Source organism: Lagenorhynchus albirostris, chromosome 17 (assembly GCF_949774975.1).
Source record: "Lagenorhynchus albirostris chromosome 17, mLagAlb1.1, whole genome shotgun sequence".
Classification (NCBI taxonomy): Eukaryota; Metazoa; Chordata; class Mammalia; order Artiodactyla; family Delphinidae; genus Lagenorhynchus; species Lagenorhynchus albirostris.
Window position 1 is genome coordinate 45,966,354 of NC_083111.1, and position 26,904 is coordinate 45,993,257.

The window sequence follows — 26,904 nt, forward strand, 5'->3', positions numbered from 1 at the left end:
ACCTCCATACTGTTCTCCATAGTGGCTGTACCAATTCACATTCCCACCAGCAGTGCAAGAGTGTTCCCTTTTCTCTACACCCTCTCCAGCATTTATTGTTTCTAGATTTTTTGATGATGGCCATTCTGACTGGTGTAAGATGATATCTCATTGTAGTTTTGATTTGCATTTCTCTAATGATTAATGATGTTGAGCATTCTTTCATGTGTTTGTTGGCAGTCTGTATACCTTCTTTGGAGAAATGTCTGTTTAGGTCTTCTGCCCATTTTTGGATTGGGTTGTTTGTTTTTTTGTTATTGAGCTGCATGAGCTGCTTGTAAATTTTGGAGATTAATCCTTTGTCAGTTGCTTCATTTGCAAATATTTTCTCCCATTCTGAGGGTTGTCTTTTGGTCTTGTTTATGGTTTCCTTTGCTGTGTAAAAGCTTTGAAGTTTCATTAGGTCCCATTTGTTTATTTTTGCTTTTATTTCCATTTCTCTAGGAGGTGGGTCAAAAAGGATCTTGCTGTGATTTATGTCATAGAGTGTTCTGCCTATGTTTTCCTCTAAGAGTTTGATAGTTTCTGGTCATATATTAAGGTCTTTAATCCATTTTGAGCTTATTTTTGTGTATGGTGTTAGGGAGTGATCTAATCTCATACTTTAACATGTACCTGTCCAGTTTTCGCAGCACCACTTACTGAAGAGGCTGTCCTTTCTCCACTGTACATTCCTGCCTCCTTTATCAAAGATAAGGTGACCATATGTGTGTGGGTTTATCTCTGAGCTTTCTATCCTGTTCCATTGATCTATATTTCTGTTTTTGTGCCAGTACCATACTGTCTTGATTACTGTAGCTTTGTAGTATAGTCTGAAGTCAGGGAGCCTGATTCCTCCAGCTCCATTTTTTTGTTCTCAAGATTGCTTTGGCTATTTGGGGTCTTTTGTGTTTCCATACAAATTGTGAAAATTTTTTTTCTAGTTCTGTGAAAAATGCCAGTGGTAGTTTGATAGGGATTGCATTGAATCTGTAGATTGCATTGGGTAGTAGAGTCATTTTCACAATGTTGATTCTTCCAATCCAAGAACATGGTATATCTCTTCATCTGTATCATCTTTAATTTCTTTCATCAGTGTCTTATAGTTTTCTGCATACAGGTCTTTTGTCTCCTTGGGTAGGTTTATTCCTAGGTATTTTATTCTTATTCTTGCAGTGGTAAATGGGAGTGTTTTCTTGATTTCACTTTCAGATTTTTCATCATTAGTGTATAGAAATGCCAGAGATTTCTGTGCATTAATTTTATATCCTGCAACTTTACCAAATTCATTGATTAACTCTAGTAGTTTTTTGGTAGCATCTTTAGGATTCTCTATGTATAGTATCATGTCATCTGCAAACAGTGACAGCTTTACTTCTTCTTTTCCGATTTGGATTCCTTTTATTTCCTTTTCTTCTCTGCTTGCTGTGGCTAAAACTTCCCAAACTATGTTGAATAAGAGTGGTGAGAGTGGGCAACCTTGTCTTGTTCCTGATCTTAGTGGAAATGCTTTCAGTTTTTCACCATTGAGGATGATGTTGGCTGTGGGTTTGTCATATATGGCCTTTATCATATTGAGGAAAGTTCCCTCTATGCCTACTTTCTGCAGGGTTTTTATCATAAATGGGTGTTGAATTTTGTCAAAAGCTTTCTCTGCATCTATTGAGATGATCATATGGTTTTTCTCCTTCAGTGTGTTAATATGGTTTATCACATTGATTGATTTGTGTATATTGAAGAATCCTTGCATTCCTGGAGTAAACCCCACTTGATCATGGTGTATGATCCTTTTAATGTGCTGTTGGATTCTGTTGCTAGTATTTTGTTGACGATTTTTGAATCTATGTTCATCAGTGATATTGGCCTGTAGTTTTCTTTCTTTGTGACATCCTTGTCTGGTTTTGGTATCAAGGTGATGGTGGCCTCATAGAATGAATTTGGGAGTGTTCCTCCCTCTGCTATATTTTGGAAGAGTTTGAGAAGGATAGGTGTTAGCTCTTCTCTAAATGTTTGATAGATTTCACCTGTGAAGCCATGTGGTCCTGGGCTTTTGTTTGTTGGAAGATTTTTAATCACAGTTTCAATTACAGTGCTTGTGATTGGTCTGTTCATATTTTCTATTTCTTCCTGATTCAGTCTTGGCAGGTTGTGCGTTTCTAAGAATTTGTCCATTTCTTCCAGGTTGTCCATTTTATTGGCATAGAGTTGCTTGTAGTAATCTCTCATGGTCCTTTGTGTTTCTGCAGTGTCAGTTGTTACTTCTCCTTTTTCATTTCTAATTCTATTGATTTGAATCTTCTCCCTTTTTTCTTTGATGAGTTTGGCTAATGGTTTATCAATTTCGTTTATCTTCTCAAAGAACCAGGTTTTAGTGATCTTTGCTATCGTTTCCTTCATTTCTTTTTCATTTATTTCTGATCTGATTTTTATGATTTCTTTCCTTCTGCTAACTTTGGGGTTTTTTTGTTCTTCTTTCTCTAGTTGCTTTAGGTGCAAGGTTAGGTTGTTTATTCGAGATGTTTCCTGTTTCTTAAGGTGGGCTTGTATTGCTATAAACTTCCCTCTTAGAACTGCTTTTGCTGCTTCCCGTAGGTTTTGGGTCATTGTGTCTCCATTGTCATTTGTTTCTAGGTATTTTTGATTTCCTCTTTGATTTCTTCAGTGATCACTTCGTTATTAAGTAGTGTATTGTTTAGCCTCCATGTGTTTGTATTTTTTACAGATCTTTTCCTGTAATTGATATCTAGTCTCACAGTGTTGTGGTCGCAAAAGATACTTGATACCATATTAATTTTCTTAAAATAACCAAGACTTCATTTGTGACCCAAGATACGATCTATCCTGGAGAATGTTCCATGAGCACTTGAGAAAAATGTGTATTCTGTTTTTTTTGGTTGTAGTGTCCTATAAATATCAATTAAGGCCATCTTGTTTAATGTATCATTTAAAGCTTGTGTTTCCTTATTTATTTTCATTTTGGATGATCTGTTCATTGGTGAAAGTGGGTTGTTAAAATCCCCTTCTATGAATGTGTTACTGTCGATTTCCCCTTTTATGGCTGTTAGTATTTGCCTTATGTATTGAGGTGCTCCTATGTTGGGTGCATAAATATTTACAATTGTTATATCTTCTTGGATCGATCCCTTGATCATTATGTAGTGTTCTTCTTTGTCCCTTGTAATAGTCTTTATTTTAAAGTCTATTTTGTCTGATATGAAATTGCTACTCCAGCTTTCTTTTGGTTTCCATTTGCATGGAATATCTTTTCCCATCCCCTTACTTTCAGTCTGTATGTGTCTCTAGGTCTGAAGTGGATCTCTTGTAGACAGCATATATATGGGTCTTGTTTTTGTATCCATTCAGCCAATCTGTGTCTTTTGGTGGGAGCATTTAGTCCATTTACATTTAAGGTAATTATCGATATGTATGTTCCTATTCCCATTTTCTAAATTGTTTTGCATTCGTTATTGTAAGTCTTTTCCTTCTCTTGTGTTTCTTGCCTAGAGAAGTTCCTTTAGCATTTGTTGCAAAGCTGGTTTGGTGGTGCTGAACTCTCTCAACTTTTGCTTGTCTGTAAAGGTTTTAATTTCTCCATCAAATCTGAATGAGATCCTTGCTGGGTGGAGTAATCTTGGTTGCAGGTTTTTCCCTTTCATCACTTTAGATATGTCCTGCCACTCCCTCTGGCTTGCAGAGTTTCTGCTGAAAGATCAGCTGTTAACTTTATGGGGATTCCCTTGTGTGTTATTTGTTGTTTTTCCCTTGCTGCTTTTAATATGCGTTCTTTGTATTTAATTTTTGACAGTTTGATTAATATGTGTCTTGGCGTATTTCTCCTTGGATTTATCCTGTATGGGACTCTCTGTGCTTCCTGGACTTGATTAACTATTTCCTTTCCCCTATTAGGGAAGTTTTCAACTATAATCTCTTCAAATATTTTTCTCAGTCCCTTTCTTTTTCTCTTCTTCTTCTGGAACCCCTATAATTCGAATGTCGGTGCGTTTAATGTTGTCCCAGAGGTCTCTGAGACGGTCCTCAGTTCTTTTTATTCTGCTTTCTTTATTCTGCTTTGCAGTAGTTATTTCCACTATTTTATCTTCCAGGTCACTTATCCTATCTTCTGTCTCAGTTATTCTGCTATTGATCCCATCTAGAGTATTTTTCATTTCATTTATTGTGTTGTTCATTGTTGTTTGTTTCATCTTTAGTTCTTCTAGGTCCTTGTTAAATGTTTCTTGCATTTTGTCTATTCTGTTTCCAAGATTTTGGATCATCTTTACTATCATTATTCTGAATTCTTTTTCAGGTAGACTGCCTATTTCCTTTTATTTGTTAGGTCTGGTGGGTTTTTATCTTGCTCCTTCATCTGTGGTGAGTTTTTCTGTCTTCTCATTTTGCTTATCTTACTGTGTTTGGGGTCTCCTTTTTGCAGGCTGCAGGTTCGTCGTTCCCGTTGTTTTTGGTGTCTGTCCCCAGTGGCTAAGGTTGGTTCAGTGTGTTGTGTAGGCTTCCTGGTGGTGGGGACTAGTGCCTGTGTTCTGGTGGATGAGGCTGTATCTTGTCTTTCTGGTGGGTAGGTCCACGTCTGGTGGTGTGTCTTGCGGTGTCTGTGGACTTATTATGATTTTAGACAGCCTCTCTGCTAATGGGTGGGGTTGTGTTCCTCTTTTGCTAGTCGTTTGGCACAGGGTGTCCAGCACTGTAGCTTGCTGGTCGTTGAGTGAAGTTGCGTCCTGGCATTGAGATGGAGATCTCTGGGAGATTTTCGCCGTTTGATATTATGTGGAGCTGGGAGGTCTCTTGTTGACCAGTGTCCTGAAGTTGGCTCTCCCACCTCAGAGGCACAGCACTGACTCCTGGCTGCAGCGCCAAGAGCCTTTCCTCCACATGGCTTTCGCGCCGCCCTAGTCTCGAAGCTCCTGCCACTGCTCCTCAGGCCAGGTCCCTGTGGGAGCTGCTTGCCAATTTCTACAAAATAGCTTGCTTGTATTTGAGTTGGGATTGTGTTGAATTTGTGGATCAATTTTGGAGGAATTGATATCTTAACAACATTGAGATTTCTGATCCATGAACATATATTTTTTCTGTTCATATAGATCTTTAATGAAGCAGTGTCTCATAGTTTTCAGTGTATACTTCTTATTTTTAATGAAATTTATTTCTAAGTATCTAATATATTTTATGCTACTGTAAAAGTTAATGTTTTAATTTAAATTTTTTTGCTCATTCTTAGTCACTTCAGTTATGAAATTTTATTGGTTTATATAAAATTTATTATCTTAACCATTTTTTTTTTTTTGTGGTACGCGGGCCTCTCCCTGTTGTGACTCTCCCGTTGCGGAGTACAGGCTCTGGGTGCGCAGGCTCAGCGGCCATGTCTCACAGGCCTAGCTGCTCCACAGCATGTGGGATGTTCCCGGACCGGGGCACGAACCTGTGTCCCCTGCATCGGCAGGCGGACTCTCAACCACTGCGCCACCAGGGAAGCCCCTATCTTAACCATTTTTAAGTGTACAGTTCATTAGTGTTAAGTATATTCATATTGTTGTGCAACCAATCTCAAAAACTTTTTCATCTTCCAGAACTGAAGTTCTCTACCCATTAAATAACAACTCTCCAATCCCACCCCCACCACCAGCCCCTGGCAACCACCATTCTACTTTCTGTTTTATTTATTTTTTGATCCGTTTACATTCTTTTTTATTTTTTTATTGCAGTATGGTTGATTTACAATGTTGTGTCAGCATCAGGTGTACTGCACAGTGATTCAGTTATACATACATATATATCTATCTTTTTTCTGATTCTTTTCCCTTATAGGTTATTACAAAATATTGAGTATAGTTCCCTGTGCTACACAGTAGGTCCTTGTTGATTATTTTATATATAGTAGTGTATATATATTAATCCCAAACTCCTAATTTATCCCTCCCCCCTTCCCTTTTGATAACTGTAAGTTTGTTTTCTATGTCTGTGGGCCTATTTCTGTTTTGTTTATAAGTTCATTTAGATCATTTTTTTTGGGATTCCGTATATAAACAATATCATATGATGTTTGTCTTTCTCTGTCTGGCTTTTCACTTAGTATAATCATCTCTAGTCCATCCATGTTGCTGTAGATGGCATCATTTCATTCTTTTTTATGGCTGAGTAATATTCTGCTGAATAAATATACCACATCTTCCTTATCCATTCACCTGTTGATAGACATTTAGGTTGCTTGCATGTCTTGGCTATTGTAAACAGTGCTGCAATGAACATTGGGGTGCATATATCTTTTCCAATTACAGTTTTATCCAGATGTATGCTCAGGAGTGGGATTGGAGTATCATATGGTAACTCTATTTTTAGTTTTATAAGGAACCTCTATACTGTTCTCCATAGTGGCTGCACCAATTTACATTCTCACCAACAGTGTAGGAGAGTTCCTTTTTCTCCACACCCTCTCCAACATTTATTATTTGTAGACTTTTTGACGATGGCCATTCTGACAAATGTGAGGTGATACTTCATTGTAGTTTTGATTTGCATTTCTCTAATAATTAGTGACGTTGAGCATCTTTTCATGTGCCTTTTGGCCTTCTGTATGTCTTCTTTGGAGAAATGTCTCTTTAGATCTTCTGCCCGTTTTTTTGATTTTTTATATATATATATATATATATATATATATATAGAACTGTATTAGCTGTTTGTATATTTTGGAGATTAATCTTTTGTCATTTGCATCATTTGCAAATATTTTCTCCTATTCTGTAGGTTGTCCTTTTGTTTTGTTTGTGGTTTCCTTTGCTGTGCAAAAGCTTTTAAGTTTAATTAGGTACCATTTGTTTATTTTTGTCTTTATTTCCATTATTCTAGGAGATGGATCTAAAAAGATATTGCTGCAATTTATGTCAACGAGTGTTCTGCCTATGTTTTCCTCTAGGAGTTTTAAAGTATCCAGTCTTAAATCTATTTTTATTTATTTATTTATTTATTTATTTATTTATTTGTTTGTTTGCGGTACACGGGCCTCTCACTGTTGTGGCCTCTCCCGTTGCGGAGCACAGGCTCCGGACGCACAGGCTCAGCGGCCATGGCTCACGGGCCCAGCCACTCCACGGCATGTGGGATCTTCCTGGACCGGGGCACGAACCCATCCATGTTCCCTGCATTGGCAGGTGGACTCTCAACCACTGCGCCACCAGGGAAGCCCTTTAATTTATTTTTGTATGTGGTGGGAGAGAATGTTTTAATTTCATTCTTTTACATGTGGCTGTCCAGTTTTCCCAGCACCACTTATTGAAGAGTCTGTCTTTTGTATTCTTGCCTCCTTTGTCATAGATTAATGACCATAGGTGTATGGGTTTATTTCTCGCCTGTCTATCCTGTTCCATTGATCTATATTTCTGTTTTTTGTGCCAGTACCGTACTGTTTTGATTATTGTAGCTTTATAGCATAGTCTGAAGTCAGGAAGCCTGATTCCTCCAGCTTCATTTTTCTTTCTCAAGATTGCTTTTGGCTCTTTGGGGTCTTTTGTGTTTCCATACAAATGTAAAATTTTTTGTTCTAGTTCTGTGAAAAATGCCATTGGTAATTTGATAGGGATTGCATTGAATGTGTAAATTGCCTTGGGTAATATAGTCATTTTGACAATATTGATTCTTCTAATCCAAGAACATGGTATATCTTTCCATCTCTTTGTGTCATCATCGATTTCTTTCATCAGCCTCGTATAGATTTTGGAGTACAGAGCATTTGCCTCCTTGGGTAGGTTTATACCTAGGTATTTTATTCTTTTTTATGTGATGATAAATGGGATTGTTTCCTTAATTTTTCTTTCTGATCTTTTGTTGTTAATGTATAGAAATGCAACAGATTTCTGTGTGTTAAGTTTGTATCCTGCGACTTTACCAAATTCATCGATGAGCTTTAAGTTTTCTGGTAGCATCTTTAGGATCTTCTATGTATAGTATCATGTCATCTGCAAATTGTGACAGTTTAACAACTTCTTTTCCAGTTTGGATGCCTTTTATTTCTTTTTCTTCTCTGATTGCTGTGGCTAGGACTTCAAAAACTTCGTTGAATAAAAGTGGCGAGATTGGACATCCTTTTCTTCTTCCTTTTCACCATTGAGTATGATGTTAGCTGTGAGTTTGTCATTTATGGCCTTTGTTATGTGGAAGTATGTTCCCTCTTTGCCCATTTTCTGGAGAGTTTTTATCATAAATGGATGTTGAATTTTATCAAAAGCTTTTTCTGCATCTATTGACCATTCTACTTTCTGGTTCTTTGAGTTTGACTAATCTAGATACCTCATATCAGTAGAATTTTAATTTCAATTTCTACTTGTACATTGCAGGCTTATAGTTATCTAAAATTGGCCTTTTTATATTGACTGTGTATCCTGTGTCTTGTTTAATTCAAACTAACACATTCGTTCTAGTAGCTTTTTTTGTAGATTCCTTGGATTTTCTTTATGGAAGATTATGGCATCTGTGAATATTGAAAGATTTTCTTCTTTTCCATACTGGCTGCCTTTTATTCCTTTTACTTGCCTTATTCCATTGGCTTGGACCTATAGTACAATGTTGAAATGAGAGCAGATATCTTTGTCTTGTTCCCAATCTTAGGTGAAATCATCCAGCCTTTCATTATGTTACTTTTAGATTTGTATAGATGTCCTATACCAGGTTGAGGAAGTTCCCTTCTGTTCCATGTTTGATGGATGGAAAATTTTTATCATGAATGGATGTTGAATTTTGTGAAATACTTTTCCTGCATTTATTGAGATGAACATATGGTTTTCTTAGTAGTCTGTTAATAAGGTAATTTATGTACACTGTTTTTGAGTGTTATAGTAACCTTGCATTCCAGGATAAACCCTACTCATCATGATGTATCTTTTTCATATGGATTGGATTGCTAAAATTTTGTCAAGGACATTTTGTGTCTATGGATCATGAGAGATATTGGCCTGTAGTTTTCTTGTAATGTCATTGTCTAGTTTCTTAGCAGGGTACTGTTGACCTCAGAGTGAGTTGGAAAGTATTCTCTCTTCTTCTGTTTCTTAGAAAAGCTTGTGTATAATTGATATTATTTCTTCCTTAAATGTTTTCTAGAATTTACCATTGATGCCATCTGGCCCTCAAGTTTTCTTTATTGGTAAGGTTTTAACTATTAATTCAGTTTCTTTAGTAGACTCAGGGCTATTCGGGTTATCTTCAGAGCTTTCTCTCTGTCCAGCTCTCTCCTGAAATCTTGCCTCCTCGGTCTCCCCAAAGTCTGACCTCCGTTCTTCTAAATTCATTGAGACCTAAGACTGTTTCCTTTCCCTATGCTGTAGCCTGGAAACACTAGGCAGTCAGTTTGGAGCAAATGTAGGGTTTACCTCATTTGTTTTCCTTCTTTCAAGAATTATTGTCCTGTGCTACCTGTTGTCCAGTGTCTGAAAACTATTGTTTCATATATCGGGTTTTCTAAAGTTTAGGCAGGAGGGTAAATCTAGTCCCTGTTACTTTGTCAGAGCCAGAAGCTCCTGTATTGACTTTTCCATTGATATGTTTCTTATTTATTTGTAAGAGTTCTTTCCTACATATTTAATTTTTCCCTCAATTTTTTAATTTGCCTTGTAAGTTTTGTGTGTGATGTTTACTTATTTATTTTTATGTAACCACACCTCTTGATTTTATCCTTTATGATCTTTACATTTGTTTTATACTTAGGAAGACTCTGTCTCCACCAGATACATATTTACCTATATCGTCTCATAGTTCCTTTGTGGCTTCATTTTGCTTAAGAAATATATATATTTTTAAACAGACTCAGGGAAAACAAATTTTTTTGGTTTTACTTTATTTTATTCAGCGTATTTTCATCTGAGGTAAATCATACACTTGAAAACAATTTTGAGTTATGTGTATTCTCTAACTCAGAATGCTAATTTTCAAAAACTTTCAGCTTTCTCATTTTGTCATTTTATTGACTTGAGTTTGAAAATTTGGTAATTAATCTACAGGTTAAAATAGCAGTTTTTGTCCAGCGTTCTTTGGCTTTATTTTCTGAGGGGTAAACAGCCATTTTAATTGCAGGGCCTGTTTGTTCTTTCTTGGTCAATTCTTAAGTTAGTTTCCTTCTCATCTCCTTTCCTTCATACTTTTTCCCTTGTTTTTCTTTTTCTCTTCCTGTTTCTCCTGTTTGCCTCCTTTTCATCCTCCCTGCTTCCTATATGGGTAGGACAGTTAATATAGTTTATCCTAGCCCCTGTTTGAAGAGTGTCTGACAAATATTAGACCCTCACTATATATCTGCTGAATAATAAATAATAGAATTTCACAGATAATAAGGAAATATCTTACTCAGTTTTTCTGGCCTCTGTGACGATTCAGTTTAATAAACATTATTGTGAACCTAGTATATGCCAGACACTGTGCTGGGTCTTTTTGTGTTTTTTGTTTAAGTACTTCACCTTTTCTTGTATCTAAGTTAAGTTTTTCAGGGAATTTGTTTATTTTATCTAACTTGCAAAGTTATTGGTATAAATTTGTCTAAAACATCCCCTTGTTTTTTTTAATATCTGTAGAATTATTAGTGACGTATCTCTTTTATCCCTGATACTAGTAATTTGTATTTTTTCCTTTCACTTTCTTTTGACTAGTCTTGCTAAGTGTTTGTCAGTTGTATTAATTTATTTCCAGAAAAACTAGTTTTGGGCTTCCCTGGTGGCGCAGTGGTTGAGAGTCCACCTGCCGATGCAGGGGACATGGGTTCGTGCCCCGGTCCGGGAAGATCCCACATGCCGCGGAGCAGCTGGGCCTGTGAGCCATGGCCGCTGGGCCTGCACGTCCGGAGCCTGTGCTCCGCAACAGGAGAGGCCACAACAGTGAGAGGCCCACTTACCACAAAAAAAAAACAAAAAACAAAACAAAAAAACTAGTTTTGAATGTTGATTTTCTTTATTTTTCTATTATCTGTTTTACAGATTCCTACTTTTATTTTTTAATATTTTTATTTCCTTCTACCTACTTTGGCTTTAATGTGTTTTCTCTCTCTTCATTAGTTTTTTAAGGTAGAAGCTTAAATAATTGGATCTTAAGCCTTTCTTCTTGTTTAAAGTTGTATATTTCTCTCTAATACTTTATCTGAATCCTACAAATTATATGTCATGTTTTCATTATCACTTAGTTCAAATTATTTTCCAATTTCCCATCTGATTTCCTTTTTTAACCCATGATCTCTTTATAAGTGTATTGTTTAATTTCCAATTACTTGGGGATAATTTAAATACTTATTATTACTGAATTCTAGTTTAGGTCTGTTGTGGTCAGATACCATACTTTGTATAATTTCACCCCTATCAAATTTATTGAGACTTTTTTTGGCCTATGTTCCATGTGGTCTTGAAAATAACATAGAAGTTTTTAATATTGATTAGGTCAAGTTGGTTAATGTTCACATCTGTTATAACATTACTGATTCTCTTTTTGTCCACGTTTTCCCTGTGTCCATTCTACTGTTAATCAAATAGATGCATTTTGGATACTGAGTTTTTCATTTTCAGGATTTCCATTAAATCTTTTTAAAGTTTCCATTCTTCTCCCAAAGTTCTCAATTGTTCATGCATGTTGTCCACCCTCCTCACATATTTACTGTAGCTGTTTTTAAGTCCCTATTTGTTACTTCCAACATCCGTCCACTCTATGAGTCTGCTTCTGTTGACTGTGGGTAATGTTTTTCTGCTTCTTTGTCTTTCTTATTATTTGTATATTTTATACTGACCACTGTATATAAAAAAAAATCAGTGGAATCTGAAGTAATTAATATTTAACTACAGAAAGGAGCATGTTCCTTTTGTCAAACTGCTAGAGTTGGAGACTGGGTCAATCTAATCTGTATGTTAAGTTGCAGCTGATGTGCTAAGGTTCTTGATATTAAGACATAGGCTCTGCCCTCAAGGAACTTACAGTGTGGTAAGAGGGACAAACAATAAATAGAGGATTTAAAATCTATGCTAAACACAGAGGAGGAACACTTTTAGCCCAACCAGGAAGTTCAGAGAAAGCTTGCTGGAAGGGATGATGAAAAAGATCTTGTAAGATAAATAAAGTAGGAAGGGCACCAATGAATGTAGGAAGGGCACCAATGAATATACTGAACTGTACACTTAAAAATAGTTAAGATGATACATTTTATGTTATTGTATATTTTCCTACAGTTGGAAAAAAAAACGAGAGGGTAAGAAGGGCATTTCAGGTAGGGAAAATGGCATGATCAAATTGTCACCTAAAAATTGACCCACAGTAAACTATGATGATGTACAGTCCTTTCTAATGCCTGGTTAATTATTTCAAACTGTATATTTACCTTCTTTTTTCCTCTCTTCTTCTTAGAGTTGGGTATCAGAAATTAAAAAAGAAGATGATAAAATACACTTTCAAGAAAATGAAACATTTCCAGCAATGGAAGATAATTTGCCTCCAGTTCGTGGTTCAACCAGCCATCTTCATGTTGCCAAGGTAGGCCTTTTTGGTGTGGGGTGTGAGTGGTAGGGGGAGAAAGTTGTTGTTTATTAAGAACATTATCTTGGTTTAATCAGTGTAGCCGAAGTGTGATGTCCTGTAGGCAGCTGGGGATTTTTTTTCAGGTGATCGTGTGTCATCACCTTCTGGAGTAGGCCTCACCTGGAGATCAGAATCAAACAGTATTTTCATTTGAAGGCTTGCATCTGGGGTTTACCACCTTCCTCATTTTTTCTTTTGCTGTTCTGTCTCTTCTACTCTGACAAGTTTTGATGAGTACTTAAGATCCAATTCAGTGTGTAAGAGTTTCAGGGAGTAATTTCATGTATCCAATAGAGGTATAGAGGGAGTAGCTTATTACACAATTAAGTATGATTTAAAGCGTTAAACAGATGAATTAATCTGTTTAACCCATTAAACATGGATTTCAAGCAGTTATAGATGTCATTTCTCTGTTTAGTGCATTTCTCCCCCCATCTCCAGCCCCTCATTTTTATTCCTCTGAGATTGGTCCCTATTTTGCCATGCAGATCTCTCCTTGGTAACCCATGGCTTCCATAGAGAAGGGGCCTGTTGGAGTTCCAGGTTCACTTAACTTCAAGTTAAAATTGAGCTTCTTGGCATCCACCTGACCCTGATATTATAGAACCCAGCACTTGTCTCCAGTGGGCTTTCACTTGGATCACACATTCCATTCCCTCTGCCCTCTTTTTTTTTTTCTTTTATTCCTATCATCTTTAAGAGGATGCTTACCTAAGTCTCTTCATTTCGGGTTGAGTCATTCTTGTTTTTCTCGTCTCTTCTTTGAGTCCCCAGTTTTATTTGAAAAACATTCATAGCCTTTTCATCACTCTGCTCCTTGGTAATTTACCTTCCTGGGTCTTTTACTCATGAGGAATTACTCAGGTAACTGAGGTACAAAGTAAGTAAGTATAGGAAGGATACTACTGTCTGTAATCAGTGAATTCGTATTTATTGAACACTCGTTATGTGTTAAGTCTGTGTCCTGAAACTATAACAACAAAAAACATTTGGTCTCTGTCCTCAAAGAGCTTATAGTCCAATAGGAATAGACAGACTAGTAGTATAGTGGTTCTCAAAGTATGGCCCGTGGATGCTGATTGTCCCAGAGATCCTTCTAGGGGATCCAGAAAGTCAATGTTATTTTAAAAAATAATGCTGATGCTTTTGTCTCTTTCACTCGGTTGACATTTGCACTGAGGGTAAACCTGCTGGTGCCTTACCATGAATCAAGGCAGTGGCACCAACTGGACTAGTGGTCATTGTTTTCTCCACTGCTGTGCACTCATAGTAAAAAATTCCAATTTAACTTAAAAGTGTCTTTGATGAAACAATAAAACTTTTTTTGTCATTAAATCTTGAATCTTGAGGACATATCTTTTTAACATTCTGTGTGTACCAAATGTAAAATAGATAGCTAGTGGGAAGCAGCCACATAGCACAGGGAGATCAGCTCCGTGCTTTGTGTCCACCTAGAGGGGTGGGAGGGAGTCGCAAGAGGGAGGAGATACGGGGATATATGTATAGCCCCTTCACTTTGTTATACGGCAGAAACTAACACACCATTGTAAAGCAACTATACTTCAATAAAGATGTTAAAAAAATATTCTGTGTGACAAAATGAGGAGTACACAGAAGGCACTTCACTGTGAAATGAAATATGATGGTTATCATAAGAAAAAGCACTTGTGTGATTGACCGCCAGCCGAATTAGCAACTCTTTCCTGGAACAATTTTTACTTGAAGAAATGACTGACAGACAAGCTATAGTTATTCAGAGTTGAGTTTTTGGCAGACATTTTCTTGGAAATAGTGCAGTGGTCTATCACTTCAAAGAAATCAATGAACAGTATTTGTTGCCAGTGCTAAAACCTGAGCTTTCAGGTAGAATTCAGAGTATTTCATATTATTGGGGGCTCTCAAATACCTACTTGTGACAAAAAAAATTTCTCCTTAAGGGAGACGCTTAGTGACTTTTATGATGAGCTCCATGAGGATTTGTTTTTTTTTTACTTTTAAACAATTGAAATATAGTTGATGTACAATATTGTACAAGTTACAGGTGTTATAACAGTGATTCACAGTTTTTAAAGGTTATACTCCATCTATAGTTATTATAAAATATTGGCCATATTCGCTGTGTTGTACAGTATATCCTTGTAGCTAATTTATTTTATACATAATACTTTGTACCTCTTAATCTCCTACTCTGGTTTTGCCCCTCCCCCTCCCCTCTCCCCATTGGTAACCACTAGTTTGTTCTCTGTATCTATGAGTCTGTTTCCTTTTTGTTATATTCACTAGTTTAGTTTTTAGATTCCACATATAAGTGATACCATATAGTATTTGTCTTTCTCTGTCTGACTTATTTCACCTAGCATAATACCCTCCAAGTCCATCCATGTTATTGCAAATGGTAAAATTTCATTCTTTTTTATGTTTGTATACACTACTACTTCTTTATCCATTCATCTGTTGATAGACACTTAAGTTGCTTCCAGATCTTGGCAATTGTAAATAATGCTGCTGTGTACATTGGGGTGCATGCATCTCTTTGAATTAGTGTTTGCATTTTGTTCAAATATATACCCTGGAGTAGAATTGCTTGATCGTAGGGTAGTTCTATTTTTAGTTTTTTGAGAAACTGCCATACTGTTTTCCACAGTGGACGCACCAACAGTGTACAAGGATTCCCTTTTCTTCACATCCTCTCTAATATTTGTTATTTATGGTCTTTTTGATGATAGCCATTCTGACAGGTGTGAGGTGATATCTCGTGGTTTTAATTTGCATTTCCCTGACGATTAGTGATGTTGAGCATCTTTGCGTGTGCCTGTTGGTGAACTCCATGAGGATTTTAACAGATATGATTTTTTAATTGTATAATGAAATGTAGGAATATTTGGAAGATCTGTGTAACTCCTAATGACCAATGGTACAAAATCGTGCTTGTATAAATGACCCATTCAAATGGTTTCAAATTATGACTTTTAAGAAATCATTTAAGAAACTATTTGTGAGCTGTTGTTTGCTTTCCTCCCATTCCCTTCAAGGTGCTTGCAGTGGACATGTGACCTGGGTTGAGCCACTTAGTAGCACCAAGCTAGTGCTTGGTCAGTGATGGGCCCATAACTGAAGCTAGCCAATCAGAGTCCTTCCCTGGGATTTCTCTAACTAAAGATGGAGAGAAGAGTCACTCTCCTTTTCCTTTCTGATTGGGAGGCCTGTGAGGTTATAATCCCAGACTGTGTGTGGCCACATTTGCAACTACATAGAAAAAGCAAGCAGACAGCAGGGAAAACAAAATCAGGGAGAGAGAAGCAGAGACTTCTGGGGGAGAGAAGGAGAAAAGGGGAGAGAGGGAGAGCTGTAGAAAGAGGGTATATGAACCCTTTATCCAGAAATACCCCTGCCCTTTCATCAGTTTGGTTACATAAGCCAATAATTTATTCTTTTTAACTAAAATTAGTTCAAGTTGGGTGTCTGTCATTGCAAGCAAAACAGCTCTGTCTAACACAGCAAAGTAGTTATTCTTATTTCTTCAATGCCTAGGTTTTAAAAGAATGAATGATAGTTTAGTACTTTTCTATTATAAGAAAAATCAATAATAATCACATTTCTTCACACATATAAGTTTTAAAATTTTATATATGTACTTAAAGTCCTGCCCATCACTCTCATAATTAACTACAGATTTAAAATTACTTTTTAATCTGCTGTATATTATTATGTTAAAAAATTATAATACTGGAGTTGTTGTAACGTCAAGGGTACCTATATTTCTTACCCATTCAATTTGTGTACCTTAATCCAGTGCTACACATTTATAGGAAAATCTGCTAATCTTATATTAAATATCTCATAAAATATAATTTTTTCTTTCAGGAAAAAAATTCTAAAAGTAGACCAGCTAAAAAGAAAATTCCGAGGGATTATGCAGAGTGGGATAAGTATGTTTTATATTTCTGTATATAAAAATTCTCTACCATAAAATACTGTAATAAATTCTTTATTGTTTTAAACCTGAACATATCAAATATCGTTATGTCAGTAGAGTACTAAGAGTATTTGGATTAAGCACTCTTGATTTTGTTTTTCAGTAAATAAAAAACTATTGCATCCTTTTATTTATAAGGGTAACCAAAAATAACTAATGTAATACTTACAGCCATCGAAAATAAAAAATAACAAATTTTTAAATTAAGAGAAATTGGTCACAATTTTAATACCAAAGTTCCACACAGTTTACGTCTGATTAATATTTAAGTTCTCACTAAATTCCATGTTTTCTAGGAAAGAATAGAGATGACTTCTAATACAAACCTATCATATATTTTTGGAATATTATTTCTAAAGGCATGGTGATACAAATACAAGAATATCAATAATAAATTTTACTCTCTTGTTTGTATTGAGCTTTTTTTCTAGTTTTATTATTATTTCATTTAAGATTTGACGTGGAAAAGGAATGTGCGAAAATTGATGAAGATTACAAAGAAAAAACTGTAGTAAACAACAAGTTGCATTTGTCTAAAATTGAGACAAGACTAGATACAGCAGGTAATTGGGGGAAAATAAGAATAATTTAGTAGTCTCTAAATTTTTTGAAATACAATAAAAGCTGTTGACCCAAAGACATTCTCTTTTAAGTGCTGCAGATTTCCATGAAAAGTTTATGGATTTTCTCCTAGAGCTTACCACCTCTAACAAATTCCATTCTATCCTTTAACTTCTTAATTTTATGAGTAAGAGTTACGATATTTAAATTTAGTAAGACTTAAAGATATATATGTAAACCTATTTTTTTTTACTGTAATTCATTTTTCATTCCCTTTTTCAAATCATCTTTTTCCTCCAAATCCCTCAAATTTTTTTCTTTTTGCCTCAAAACAAAAAGATGGAGCAGGTTGTTTTCACTTGAAGTCCACAGGTGTATAGTACCATTAAAGTAAAACAAAACAATTATTCAAAAAATGTAAACCTTCAAAAATTCTGATAAATTAAAAAAAAGAAAAGAAATATCTCTCAACTTAGGAAACTTTTATCTTCTTTTATTTATTTTATAATTTTCTGCTTCTGTTAAAATAAGCATTCTTGGATTTAAATTTGTTAAAGTTATACTAAGTTATGTTTTTACTTATAGCAGGTAACATTTATTTCTAGGTCTAACTGAGAAGGAAAAGGATATTCTTGCTATTCATGAAAAGGAGAAAGGTAATGAAGCTTTTAACGCAGGAGATTATGAAGAGGCTGTGATGTATTATACTCGGTGAGCAGATTTTCGTTGTGGTTTATACTTGCCGTTTATTTATGTTTTAATTTATTTTATTTTTTTGGCTGTGTTGGGTCTTCATTGCTGTGCGCAGGCTTTCTCTAGTTGTGGCAAGTGGGGCCTACTCTTCGTTGTGGTGCACGGGCTTCTCATTGCAGTGGCTTCTCTTGTCGTGGAGCATGGTCTCTAGGCACACGGGCTTCAGTAGTTGTGGCTTGAGGGCTCTAGAGAGCAGGCTCAGTAGTTGTGGTGCACAGGTTTAGTTGCTCTGCGGCATGTGGGATCTTCCTGGACCAGGGCTCGAACCCATGTCCCCTGCATTGGCAGGCGGATTCTTAACCACTGCACCATCAGGAAAGTGCAAACTTGCCATTTAAAAAATGATAATGTTTAAATTTAATTGTTGAAATGATGTAAATAAGCTAAATAATCAGTGTCAGAACCACTTAAGATATTGTACTTGTGATTTATCATAAATTCACTTGCGTTTGCCTTGTTTTCTCAATAATTTCCTTAAACCTCCAAGCTCCCACTTCATCCCCACTTTTGACAGAGGTTCTAACTTTACTGTTTTACAGAGAAAATAGAAGCTGTCTGAATGGAACTCGACAGAAAGTTCATATAGCATAGAGGTTAAGAACTCAGGTTCTATAGTCAGACTGCCTGGATCCTAGTACTTATGGTGCTACCTCCCACCACAGGGCCTTTGCATATGCTGGGTCCTCCATCTAGCATACTTTCCCCCCTTCTCATGATTTAGTTAATTCTGACTTATTCTTCAGATCTCAGCCCATGTCTCACTTCTTTGGGGAAGTCTGCCTTTACTTTTCAGACTAGGTTAAACCTCCACCCTACTCAGTTTAACCCCCCCCCAATTTACATACCCATATAGTAATCTTAACTCTACTTTGTTGGAGGTACAATTCAAGTGTGTGTGATTTGGCACTAACTGGACTGTAAGCTCTGCAAGAATATAGCCCAATTGTCATTTTTTTAATATCATTGTATCCCTAATACCCAGCAGAGTACCTGGTTCATAGTAGATGTTCATTGTACGCTTGCATGAACTTACGAAGCTCTTACAGTCTATGAAAAGTAAACTAATTTCCTAAAATATTGTTAGAGACAAACTGTGCTTATACAACCACTAATGCTATCTTAGAGCTAAACTCTGTACGATCTTGCTTCCACCTTTGGAAAGAAAATTTTTTTTTAATGTTGTTGGTGTCTGTAAAGAAGTTTGCTCAACTGTTTAAGTGAATATACAAAGTAAAGAGGATATTGAGGTATCATTCATTCAGTACAGCCTCCCCTGTTCAGGCAGGTGGATGTCAGCTCTGGAATTTTGTTTGTCTTTTTGTAGATTTCCACCAGTGGAGAATCTCTTGCCTATTACAGGGAACAAACTTTTCTTGTCTTCCTCTTTGAAGAAATCACAGAGCTGCAGAATTAAAGCAGCATATTGCAATGGTTAAGGGAACTCAAATTGCCACTTTTCTGGCCTTGGGTAGATTCTTCACCTCTCTTACCTCAGTCTTCTCAGTGCGATGAGACTATAACAGTGCCTACTTCAGAGCAGCTGTGAGGATTAAATAAAACAACATGCTGAAAGGCAGGGTAACACGATGGTAAATAGAACAGGTGCTGGAGTAGACAGTTGGGATTTAAATCCTGACTCTACCATTTCCAAGCTTGTGGCCTTGGGCATGTTACTTAACCTTTCCGTTACATCTATTTTCTCATCTGTAAAATCGTAAGAGCAGTAATGCCTCCTCCGTGGATTATAATGAGGATTAAATGAGTTGACTGTTTAGTGCCTGGCATGTGGGAAGTACTCAGTGTCAGGTACTCGTGTTATTTATTCTTACATGTATTTTCTATGTTTGGTCTCTACCCAACTGTGTAATTTCTTTATATTCATCTTTAATGATCTTAGTAAATTGACACTTTTTGTGACTTTCCCATTTTTTTTTCTGGATTTAGAAAATTTAGTGCACCGATACCCTTATGTTTCCTATATCTAGGAATACATTATTTTACAGCATTCCAAATCAGTTTTTTAAGCAACAGCCAGGTAGGTTTTAAATTCTTTTCATTAATTATTTTGCATTCATACCCTTAATATAGCAAAATTTACTCTCTTAAGGTCTGTATTCCTCAATTACTACTACTCTCTTGTTTCCTTCAATTAAATTCCTTTGATAAAATTATCATTTCCTTAGATTTAAATTTACTTTTAGATTACAGACTAATTTGTTTCTGTTAACACAATAACAACTTAATAAAGGATATTAGCTGTGGTTGGTTGCCCCTTTTTTTTTGTACTAGAAACTTGTTCCTAAAGAGTAAAAAAATATGTATTTGATATTTGATGTTAACTAAACTGGGTTTTTAAGAGATCTGTGGGTATTTAAGTGATCATGTCACTTCTAAAGCCAGAGTCAACTTTAAATCTCTTAACTGGATATTTAAGCATCTGTCCAAACATTGATTTAATATGTTTATAGAATTGTATGTTATTATTTTTGATGATGCAAGCCATATTCGTTTGCTAGAGCTGCCATACAAACTGTCACAACTGTCACAGACTGAGTGGCTTAAACAACAGAAATGTATTTTCTCACAGCTCTGGAGGTTAGAAGTCTGAGATCAAAGTGTCTGTAGGGTTGGTTTCTTCTGATGCCTCTCTCCTTGGCTTGTAGATGGCCATCTTCTCTCTGTGTCTTCAAGTGAGCTTTCCTCTGTGCATGTCTGTGTCCTAATCTCGTCTTCTTATAATGACACCAGTCATATTGGATTAGGGAACACCCTCATGACCTCACTTTAACTTAATTATCTCTTTAAAGACTATCTCCAAGTATAGTTACGTTCTGAGGTGCTGGGGGTTAGGATTTCAACATATGAATTTGCGGGGACACAATTGCACCCATAACACGAGCTGTGATTGTTTTACTTACAACTTTAGATGAGTTTCTCTATCTTATGTTTTCCCGTCATCTGCTTGTTGCCATTAAGTGTTTCTTTTACAGGAGCATATCAGTGCTTCCCACGGTAGCAGCCTATAACAATCGTGCTCAAGCAGAACTCAAATTACAGAACTGGAATAGTGCTTTTCAGGATTGTGAAAAGGTCTTGGAGTTAGAACCTGGGAACTTAAAGGGTAAAAGTGTTTATAGAATACCTTTAAATTTGCAACAGGATCTGTTAAAGACCATTTGTAGACACTTATATTTACACCAAAAATATTTCAGATAAACTCAGATTTCTATATGTGAATCATTACCTTCCTCAAGTTACTTTTAATTTCAAGTTTAACTTGGAATTTAAGTTCCTAATTATTTGCATTGAAGTAGCTAATAATCCGAGATGACTGATTGAATAAAGTGTACATGTGTTTTAAAAGAAATATCTCATGCTTGCATTTGAATTGTGGTTTGTGTTTTTTTCTTTCAATTTTTTTTTTATTGTGGTAAAATTGACATAACATAAAATTTACCACCTTAATCATTTTTAAGTGAATAGTTCGGTGGTATTAAGTACATTCATATTGTTGTGCAGTCATCACTACCATCCATCTCCAGAACTTTTTAAATCTGAAAGTGCACCCATTAAACCGCAACTCTCTATTCTCTCCACCCACCCCAGCCTATGGCAACCACCAGTCTACTTTCTGTCTCTGTGATTTTATTATTTTAGGTATGTCATATGAATGAAATCATACAGTATTTATCTTCTTGTGACTGGCTTATTGAACTGTATCTTTTTATTCAAAAATAAATTTAAGTATAATTTAATATAGATTTAAAAATATGTATTAATATAATACAATAAGTCCTCACCAGAGCTCTAGAACTTTCTACCAGCTGCTTTGTGGGCTTTTCCACCTAGATGTCCATAGACATTTTAAATTAAATGTGTCTAAAACTGACTATGTCTTTCCACCAACACCTGTCCTCTGTTCTGATTTCCTGTCTCAGTGACTGCACCACCTTGCTGTGGTCCGAGCCTGAAGTATGCAAGTCAGACTCCACTCTCCTTTTCTGTTATCAGGGAGTCATTCCAAAAGGAAGTGGCATAAATTATAACAGACTCATTCTATTTCTTTAAATACTTACGGATTCAGATAAATATAACCACTTAATTTTTCTTCACATGCCTACAAACATGGATGGGCAGAAACCATGGTTGTGCTGAGGGTGGATCCCGGTGCATCAGACTGACTGTCATCATAATAGATTGCTCTCCTTTCCCCAGTAGAGTTCTTCTGTGCCTGTATGTTGTCTCTATCACAGAGTACCGGTGGGCTCCCAGCTTTAGGCAGGTGCCTGGTAAAGGTTTTACGATCTCCTGATGGGCCCACACCATCACTGCGCCAGGCCCTGTGCCATGTAGTACATGTATTAACTCCATTAATTTTCACAACAGCTCAGTAAATGTGCAGGTACTATTATTAGCACACTCATTTTACAAAAGGACACTGAGGCATAGAGAGATTGAACAACTCACCTAAGATCACACTGCTAGTAAGTGACAGAGCCAGGACTCAACACTGGATGAGACATCAGGAGCCCACATTCAACCACTGTGCTACTCTTCTGCCAGTAGAATGGTCTTCTGTTTTCATTCTTCCTTGATTGAATAATTCCTTAAGCACCAGAATCTTCACTATTTAAAAAAAAATTTGACAGAGCCACTATGGCCATCATTATGGCCATAAAGCATTGAAAAGTCTTAGGTTTTCTTAAGTGGATAAATATCTTCCTGTTGAAAATTTTATTTTTTACTCAAAAAATAATTGCTCTGAATGCAATGTGGTATTTGATTACATCCTGGAACAGAAAAAGGACATTAGTGGAGAAATTGGTGAAATCCAAAGAAAGCCTGTAGTTTAGTTGACAGTATTGTACCAATGTTATTAGTTTTGGCAAAAATACCGTAGTTACATATAAGATGTTAGCATTAGTGAAAGCTGGGTGAAGGTATATGAGAACTATCTGTATTAGCTTTGCAACTTTATGTGAATCTAAAGTATTTTCCAAAGTAAAAAGTCTTTAAAAATGGTAATTGTTATATCATGAATATTTCTTTATGGACAATCCCTTCTAAAATCTGAGTAGTAATAGTAAAAGCTAAACTTGTACTTATGCTACAATTTTGATTACACTTATGATAAAATGATTTATCCTCTAGATTTTCGTGGCTCATTCTAGGACTAAAATCAAACTAGTGAAATTTACGTTTTAAAATAGCATATTGGGACTTCCCTGGCAGTCCAGTGGTTAAGACTTCACATTCCAATGCAGGGGGTGTGGGTTCAATGCCTGGTTGGGAAGCTAAGATCCTACATGCCTGTGGCCAAAAAACCAAAACATAAAACAGAAGCATTATTGTAACAAATTCCATAAAGACTTTAAAAATGGTCCACATCAAAAAAAAAAAATCTAAAATAAAAAAAAAGTGTATTAAATCAGATATAAATATCTCACTTTTCAGAATTACCAAGACTGATTCTTTTCAAAATCATGTCTAACTACACAAAATTCTCTCATTATATAATTAATAACAATTGGACTAGGAAGGCATTCATTTCATTATTAAAAAATGATCAAATTAGATATTGTAACCTACAAAAAAAAAAAAAAAACCCTGATACAAATTGCTAAAGTATTCAATTTCTGAACCTAGTTGACATAATCACCAGGATTCCTTCAGTTCCCTGTGCTGTAGAGATTTCACTAACAGCCCAGATTCTGGGTCAGGTGCTGGTCAGTAATGTACTAAATTTAAAGGAGGGGTTTTCTAAATGTTCATAAAGTGGAAATAATACTAGTGATGATTATAAGGAGGAACATGTTACTGTTTAGTGAAGACCTTCCCATTATTGTAGCACAGCATGGTGCTTCTGAGGGGTGAGGTACCGAGTCTCTCAGCCCTTGGAGGAGCTGGCAGGGACTGGAGCACCCAGAGGGCCAGGTCGTTGGAAGTTGGTGTAGTTTGCACAATTGCATTCTAAACTGTTCTATGTTACATATATACTTACACTTGAAAAGTGTGTTATAACTATAATGCCATATGTTAAAGTATGTCTTTTATTTTGGTAAATTTTCAGCTCTTCTGCGCCGTGCCACTACGTATAAACATCAAAACAAGCTCCAGGAAGCTATAAAAGATTTGAATAAAGTACTGACTGTTGAACCTGATAATGAGTTGGCCAAAGTAAGTACAGAAAGTGATACCTCACCTAATTCTATAGTTTGCTATTTCTGTATTTATGTTAAAATTATATCAGTCTTGCTGGAAAAATGATGTCGAGGATTAGGACACAGCTTTAAGAAATAGGTATGAGGAGCTTCAAGATGGTGGAAGAGTAAGATGTGGAGATCACCTTCCTTCCCACAGATACATCAGAAATACATCTACATGTGGAACAACTCCTACAGAACACCTACTGAGCGCTGACAGAAGAACCCAGACCTCCCAAAAGGCAAGAAACTCCCCACGTACCTGGGTAGGGCAAAATAGAAAAGAAAAAGCAGAGACAAAAGAATAGGGAAGGGACCTGCACCAGTGGGAGGGGGCTGTGAAGGAGGAAAGCTTTCCACACACTAGGAAGCCCCTTCGTGGACGGAGACTGCATGTGGCGGAGGGGGGAAGCTTCGGGGCCACGGAGAAGAGCGCAGCAACAGAGGTGTGGAGGGCAAAGCAGAGACATTCCTGCACAGAGGATCTGTGCTGACCAGCACTCACCAGCCCGAGAGGCTTGTCTTCTCACCTGCTGGGGCAGGCGGGGGCTGGGAGCTGAGGCTCTGGCTTCGGAGGTCAGATCCCAGGGAGAGGACTGGGGTTGGCTGTGTGAACACAGCCTGAAGGGGGCTACTGCACCACAGCTAGCTGGGAGGGAGTCTGGGGGGAAAAGTCTGGAACTGCCGAAGAGGCAAGAGACTTTTTCTTGCCTCGTTCTGTGGTGCGCAAGGAGAGGGGATTCAGAGCACTGCCGAAACAAGCTCCAGAGATGGGCATGAGCCGCGGCTATCAGCATGGACCGCAGAGACGGGCATGAAATGCTAAGGCTGCTGCTGCAGCCACCAAGAAGCCTGTGTGCAAGCACAGGTCACTATCCACACCTCCCCTCCTGGGAGCCTGTGCAGCCTGCCACTACCAGGGTCCTGTGATCCAGGGACAACTTCCCCAGGAGAACACATGGCACGCCTCAGGCTGTTGCAACATCACACCGGCCTCTGCCACCGCAGGCTTGCCCCACATTCCGTACCCAGCCTGCCCCCGGCCTTAGGGAGCCAGAGCCCCCTAATCAGATGCTCCTTTAACCCCGTCCTGTCTGAGCGGGAACAGAAGCCCTCAGGCGACTTACACGCAGAGGCAGGGCCAAATCCAAAGCTGAACCCCAGGAGCTGTGCAAACAAAGAAGAGAAAGGGAAATCTCTCCCAGCAGCCTCAGGAGCAGAGGATTAAATCTCCACAATCAACTTGATGTACCCTGCATCTGTGGAATACCTGAATAGACAACGAATCATCCCAAATTGAGGGAGTGTACTTTGGAAGCAATGATATATATATTTTTTTTTTTCCTTTTTCTCTTTTTGTGAGTGTGTATGCTTCTGTGATTTTGTCTGTATAGCTTTGCTTTTACCATTTGTCCTAGGGTTCTGTCTGTCCGTTTTTTGGGGGTTTTTTTAGTATAGTTTTTAGCATCTGTTATCATTGGTGGAACTGTTCTTTGGTTTGGTTGCTCTCTTCTTTCTTTCTATTTTATTATTTTCAAATTTTGTTTTTATTTTTAAAAATTATTCTTTATTTTATAACTTTATTTTATTTTTTACTTCCCTTCTTTCTTTTTTTCTCCCTTTTATTCTGAGCTGTGTGGATGACAGGGTCTTGGTGACCAGGCTGGGAGTCAGGCCTGTGCCTCTGAGGTGGGAGAGCTGAGTTCAGGACATTGGTCCACCACAGACCTCCCAGCTCCATGTAATATCAAACAGCAAAAATATCCCAGAAATCTCCATCTCAACGCCAAGACCCAGCTCCACTCAATGACCAGCAAGCAACAGTGCTGTACACCCTATGCCAAACAACTAGCAAGGCAGGAACACACCCCACCCTTCAGCAGAAAGGCTGCCTAAAATCATAATCAGATCATAGAAAATGCAAAACACACCACCAGACACAGACCTGCCCACCAGAAAGACAAGATCCAGCCTCATCCACCGGAACACAGGCACCAGTCCCCTCCACAGGGAAGCCTACACAACCCACTGAGCCAACCATAGCCAGTGGGGGTAGACGCCAAAAACAATGGGAACTACAAACCTGCAGCCTGCGAAAAGGAGACCCCAAACACAGTAAGTTAAGCAAAATGAGAAGACAGAGAAACACACATCAGATGAAGGAGCAAGGTAAAAACCCACCAGACCAAATAAATGAAGAGGAAATAGGCAGTCTACCTGAAAAAGAATTCAGAATAATGATAGTAAAGGTGATCCAAAATCTTGGAAATAGAATGGAGAAAATACAACAAACGTTTAACAAGGACCTAGAAGAACTAAAGAGCAAACAAACAATGATGAACAACACAATGAATGAAATAAAAATTCTCTAGAAGGAATCAATAGCAGAATAACTGAAGAAGAAGAACAGATAAGTGACCTGGAAGATAAAATAGTGGAAATAACTACTGCAGAGCAGAATAAAGAAAAAAGAATGGAAAGAATTGAGGACAGTCTCAGAGACCTCTGGGACAACATTAAACGCACCAACATTCGAATTATACGGGTCCCTGAAAAAGAAGAGAAAAAGAAAGAAAATATTTGATGAGATTATAGTTGAAAACTTCCCTAACATGGGAAAGAAAATAGTCAACTCCAGGAAGCGCAGAGTCCCATACAGGATAAATCCAAGGAGAAACATGCCAAGACACGTATTAATCAAACTATCAAAATTTAAAAACAGAGAAAAAATATTAAGAGCATCAAGGGAAAAACAACAACATACAAGGGACTCCCCATAAGGTTAACAGCTGATCTTTCAGCAGAAACTGTGCAAGCCAGAAGGGAGTGGCAGGACATATTTAAAGTGATGAA

The 26,904-nt window shown here is 37.1% G+C and overlaps 1 protein-coding gene across 1 annotated transcript in view; it reads left to right on the top strand.

The window, feature by feature from the left end:
* The window catches only part of SPAG1 (sperm associated antigen 1), a 98,531-nt gene that overhangs the window by 5,555 nt on the left and 66,072 nt on the right, over window positions 1-26,904 (top strand). Inside the window, exons 3-8 of the mRNA XM_060127430.1 lie at window positions 12,388-12,513; window positions 16,423-16,487; window positions 16,988-17,097; window positions 17,701-17,806; window positions 20,839-20,969; window positions 23,919-24,025. Of these exons, the coding sequence (XP_059983413.1) occupies window positions 12,388-12,513; window positions 16,423-16,487; window positions 16,988-17,097; window positions 17,701-17,806; window positions 20,839-20,969; window positions 23,919-24,025 (645 nt within the window). The remainder of the gene's footprint in view (window positions 1-12,387; window positions 12,514-16,422; window positions 16,488-16,987; window positions 17,098-17,700; window positions 17,807-20,838; window positions 20,970-23,918; window positions 24,026-26,904) is intronic.